This window comes from Tachysurus vachellii, chromosome 24 (assembly GCF_030014155.1).
Source record: "Tachysurus vachellii isolate PV-2020 chromosome 24, HZAU_Pvac_v1, whole genome shotgun sequence".
NCBI classification, from domain to species: domain Eukaryota; kingdom Metazoa; phylum Chordata; class Actinopteri; order Siluriformes; family Bagridae; genus Tachysurus; species Tachysurus vachellii.
In genome coordinates, this window is record NC_083483.1 from 17,133,134 (window position 1) to 17,138,133 (window position 5,000).

General features: G+C 43.7%; 2 protein-coding genes across 4 annotated transcripts in view; one reads left to right on the forward strand and one right to left on the reverse strand.

Moving 5' to 3' along the window:
• eri2 (ERI1 exoribonuclease family member 2) overlaps positions 1-2,989 on the forward strand; it is a 5,431-nt gene extending 2,442 nt beyond the window's left edge. For both annotated transcript variants that reach the window (XM_060860439.1, XM_060860437.1), the window contains 4 exons: positions 1-75; positions 332-413; positions 580-668; positions 866-2,989. The exon at positions 1-75 is cut by the window's left edge and continues 26 nt beyond it. In XM_060860439.1, the coding sequence (XP_060716422.1) occupies positions 1-75; positions 332-413; positions 580-668; positions 866-2,005 (1,386 nt within the window). In that variant the 3' untranslated portion in view covers positions 2,006-2,989. The remainder of the gene's footprint in view (positions 76-331; positions 414-579; positions 669-865) is intronic.
• A 710-nt stretch (positions 2,990-3,699) lies between these two features.
• Positions 3,700-5,000, reverse strand: part of LOC132839463 (L-selectin-like) — a 3,049-nt gene continuing 1,748 nt past the window's right edge. Inside the window, exons 3-5 of one of the 2 annotated variants that reach the window (XM_060860444.1) lie at positions 4,794-4,973; positions 4,436-4,708; positions 3,700-4,306 (exon numbers count right to left, since the gene is read on the reverse strand). In XM_060860444.1, coding sequence (XP_060716427.1) covers positions 3,918-4,306; positions 4,436-4,708; positions 4,794-4,973 — 842 coding nt within the window. In that variant the 3' untranslated portion in view covers positions 3,700-3,917. The remainder of the gene's footprint in view (positions 4,307-4,435; positions 4,709-4,793; positions 4,974-5,000) is intronic. The other variant, XM_060860445.1, reaches the window with a different exon arrangement.

Sequence of the window (5,000 nt, forward strand, 5' to 3'; positions counted from 1 at the left end):
TACGAGTGTAAACGCAAGCAGATCACTAAACCTGAGGCTCTGAACAGCTGGATTGACCTTCGAGCAACATACAGGGTAAAATATAAACACACACCTGTGCTGTGTGTGTGTATATGTGTGAGTGTGTATGTGTGTGTGTATATATATGTGTGTGTGTGCGTGTGCGTGTGTATATATACGTGTGTGTGTGTGTGTGTGTGTGTGTGTGTGTATATATACGTGTGTGTGTGTGTGTGTGTGTGTGTGTGTGTGTGTGTGTATATATACGTGTGTGTGTGTGTGTGTGTGTGTGCCATCCACACCAAAATTTAAACCTGCTTGTCCACTTTAGATTTTCTACCATCGCAAACCCAAAGGCCTTAATGGAGCCCTGCAGGACCTGGGCATTGAGTTCTCTGGGCGAGAACACTCTGGTACACACACACACACACACACACACACACACACACACACTGTGTGTATATATAATGTATGTGTGTGTTTATATGTATGTAAATATTAAATTAGGGAATATGATGTTAATAAGTGTGTGTGTGTGTGTGTGTGTGTGTGTGTGTGTGTGTGTGTGTGTGTGTGTAGGTCTGGACGATGCTCGGAACACGGCTCGATTGGCCTGGCGCATGATCAGCGACGGCTGCATGATGAAAATAACAAAATCTCTGAGCAGGGTGAGTGGGTCTCCTTCAGGTCCTCTCCTGTCCATCAGAGGCCTGCACAGGTGACCTCAGAATTCCACAACTTTTCCATATAAAATACTCATTCAGTAAAATTTGAGGTCATTATGTCCTCTCTCTCTCTCTCTCTCTCTCTCTCTCTCTCTCTCTCTCTCTCTCTCTCTCTCTCTCTCTCTCTCTCTCTCTCTCAGGCACCTCTGAAGTCTGGAGTGCGAGGAGTGTGTGCTGACCGACGTGTGCATGACGTGCAGAAAGAGAAGCAGTCGACAGACAGAGGGTTACACACTGTGACACCATCTCACACAAGGCTGGTGTCCCTGCCCACTGTCCTGTCATCCATCACCCCACTGCACACACTGATCGTCACACACACCTCACACCCCGACTCCAGCGTCACACACACCTCACACCTAGACATGCCAGCATCTGATTGGTCGGAAGAGTTTGTGTTGACAGAATTTGGGGATTCTGTTTCCTATGATGATGTGATATTAGAAGACGACTCTGAGAACATGCCCCATGACTCCGCCCCTGTATGTAAGAGAAAGCCACGCCTAATTAACTCCAACGCCTCTTGTTCATTTGAAGAACCAGTCAGATCTCTGAAAGAACTCAACACAAGGACAATGCCCACAATCCCTTTCACCATCTACAATGACCAATCACATCAGTGCCACTCCTCCTCTTCGTCATCTTCTTCAGTGTTTCGTGTTCCATCCTCTGTTCTTTTATCAACGTGTAACCAACCAGTCTCTGTAAACCAACCAGCTTGCTCCTTTATCCCTACAAACCAATCAAAGCTCTCTTCTGTCTCTGTGAACCAACCATCTCACTCGTTTATTTCTATCAACCAGACCCGCCCTTCTTGTTCTCTTAACCAATCATCTCTCTCCTCCTCCTCTACACGGTTGTCCCGCCCATCTCCAAGGAACAGGCCTGAGGTCACATCTTGTATTACCAAGAAATCCACTCTCTCTTCTGTTTCTCTCAACCAATCAGCTTTCTCCACTTCCTCCTCTAAGCGTTTGCCCCTCCCCCCTCTGAAGGGTGGAGTTAAAATCACTGCTCCTCTGTGTGATTGTGGGCGGAGGTCCAGGAGACTGACTGTGTGTAACGGTGGACCAAACCATGGTCGGGCCTTTTACACCTGTTCAGTTAGGAGGAGGTCGGACTCCGCCCATCCTGACTCCACCCATCCAGGCCCAGCAGCAGGTGGCAATGGGTGTGGCTTCTTTAAGTGGGAGTCGACTCTGATTAACTCCTCAGTGAGCAGAAACACTTCGGCTCTGAGCTTCAAGCTGAGTACAGCAGCTTCCAGGAACCTTCGATGACCTCCTGTCTCACTGACTCTGGTGTGCTCTGTGTGTGTTACAGTATATTTTCACTACGTGTGTAATATAGAAAACAATTTGTTGAATATAAAATTATGAACTCGTTAATGTTTTTGATATTTTTTATAATTATCATTTGAAATGAGATGTTAATGTACAGTCATAACCTTCTGCCATTATCACCAAACTATAATTATTAAATAAAAATGTATGTGAATACAAAGAGATGTTAAAGGTGCAGGACCATAGAGAACTTTGTGTCTGTGGATAAGAACAGCTACTGTACCAAACGCTGGAGAAAAGAAACCTTTATTTTGGCACATATCCATTACAGCACAGAGAGGGTTAAGGGCCTCATTCAGGGGCCCAACAGCTGCAGCTTAGTGCTGGGGCTTGAACCCTGACCTTCTGATCAACACCCCATGAGAACGTTAATCACAACAGCCATCACTGCTCTGTAAATGCAAATGTGAAGCTGGTGAACATTTCCATACTGTTGTTTCCCTTTAGTCTGAATAAATAGAACTGCTATTTATCTTCTGTGTGTGTTTCATCTAACACTGAACACACAGCAGAACTGATGAACATCATGCTGTTAAAGCAGTTCACATTTCTTCTCGTCCCTGATCAGAGTAGCTTCAGCTCTGGGCAGAAAACATGGATGCGATCCAGGATGTGATCTGGGCTGAAGAACTGAAACGATTTTACTTTAAAGGACCAATGGAACAGTTCTGAAAGGATAACAGATGAATACACACACACACACACACAGGCTGTGTGTAGTGACAGACAGTGGTTGTGTTGTGTATATGTTACAGTTAACACACTGGAGCTACAGAGATGAAGACTGCTGGAGGTTTTGTTTCAATTTGCACAAAAAATCAGTCCATGGATCAAAAGGTGTAAAAAGGTTCCGTTTGGTTCCTGTGTTTCTGTTATTGAGATGTTTCTGCATGAACAATAAAAACCCAGCCTTGTGTTACAGAGCCTTCAGTGTACAGCTTCACTGTTTCATGAATAAAGTGCCAAAAAAACTGTGAGTAGATACAGTGCAGTAGTAACGTACAGATCTTCATCCTAATGTTCTTTACTTACTTCAGTCAGCATGGTGTGAAATCTTCAGGACTTGATGATCCTCTGGCATTCTGATAGGCTTCGCTTGTCCAGTTCAGCAAATGAATCATTTAACCTCAAAAAGCTGATGTGTTTTTCTCTTTAATAGCAGAAACACATGATCTGTTACACACTGGCTGTGGATCCAGAGCTCACAGAATCCCTGAATGTGTTCAACAAGCTTCAGGGAAACACGACTTGTGGTTTGGGTCATTATCCTATCACTATACACTCGTCCCCATGCACCTTATTCTGTGAGGGCAGTAAGTGAACAGCAGGGGACACGGACGCCAGCATGGGGACGTGTGGAAAAGTTGTTTAACTCAGTGAAACTGATATTGTTGAACCTGATCGACAGAGAAGAACCGAGAAGTGCAGTACCTGTGACAGAACCTTTATTATGAACTGATCCAATGCAGTACAGCCTTAGTGAAGAAGCTTATTAAATAAATCCATTGTCATTCAAAAGAGATGATATTCGAAGAAGAGAAAATATCAGTAATGAACATGTTACAGTGATTATGAACCAAAATCTCAAAACACAACAGGAAATAATTCATTATTAACATAATTAATTAATGAGTATTAATTAAACATTCACATCTACATAAAGAGAGAGAGAGAGATGGTGGTCTCTTGGGGGTAAATATATCTATAGAACCTACTTCAGAAAGAATTCAAACTAAAACACCTTTAGACTACAGACTACTTTGGCCCCTGAGGACCCAGAGAATGATCTGTGGTTTCTGTAGAACATCTGATGTGACACAGAGCTATGTACTGAGCCTCACAGTTCATGTCAGTCCATTTGTAGTGTTTCTGTAGAACATCTGATGTGACACAGAGCTATGTACTGAGCCTCACAGTTCATGTCAGTCCATTTGTAGTGTTTCTGTGGAACGACGGCGCCGCAGTGCTGAGAGACCTGATGTTCAGGCTGTTTCCCTTCATCCCAGTTGTTGTACGGAAACACAGCGTTCCCGTTGGGCCAAATCCAGAACCCGAAGAGTTGGCTCTGTCTAAGCCCCACCCACACAGGCTCTGAGACACACCTCCTTTTGAGTTCCTTCTCCACCTCAACCTGGTCATCTTTAGACTCAATCTGTAACAATCCAGTTCTGTTCTGTTCCTGACAGTAATCCAGAGCTTTCTCCCAGCTCAGAGCTACATCACTCACATGAATGGAAGCTGATAGAGACACAAAAAGGAGAAGGATCGTTTAGAGTGATATCAGAGATGGACTCACACCAGCTGGGTTCTAGTCATCATACAGAAGATTCCTGAGATGATTTGACTGTACAGAAGGTCGACACTTACTGTTGTAGCACAGAGCTGGGTCATTATCACAGTGTGAGACTGAGGACAATCTTACGCAGGTGGAGTTTCCTCCATCAGTCTGCTTCGAGTCATTACACAGCAGACCGATCCAGAAGGGTGTGACGCTTTTTGACCCTACACTCTTCACCTTATCATTTTGCTCCAGCTCTTGGATGCTGACCAGGTCAGTGTAGCACTGTCTGCAGTAACACTGAGCTTCATACCAGGTCTTAGTCTCAAGGATCAGATGATAATTAATACACTGTGAGGAATCTGTACAAACAGCACAAATAAGTTTATATATTTATGTGTAATATTTCTGTGTAAATAGTTCTACTGTAGTTGGGTCAGAAGTTACCTTTTTTATAGCACATGAAATTTCTTGTGTTTGTGCAAATAATAAGCTCCCATTCACCATTAGCCTTCATAGCAGCACAGAAGCCTGGTGACAGACAATTCTGTGTCATGTTTTTGAATGTTACACAATCTCCATTAGACCATTTCTCAATGAACTGACTGCAGGAAAGAGGAAATAAAGCTGTGGAAGAAATTTCCCCAGTTAGCA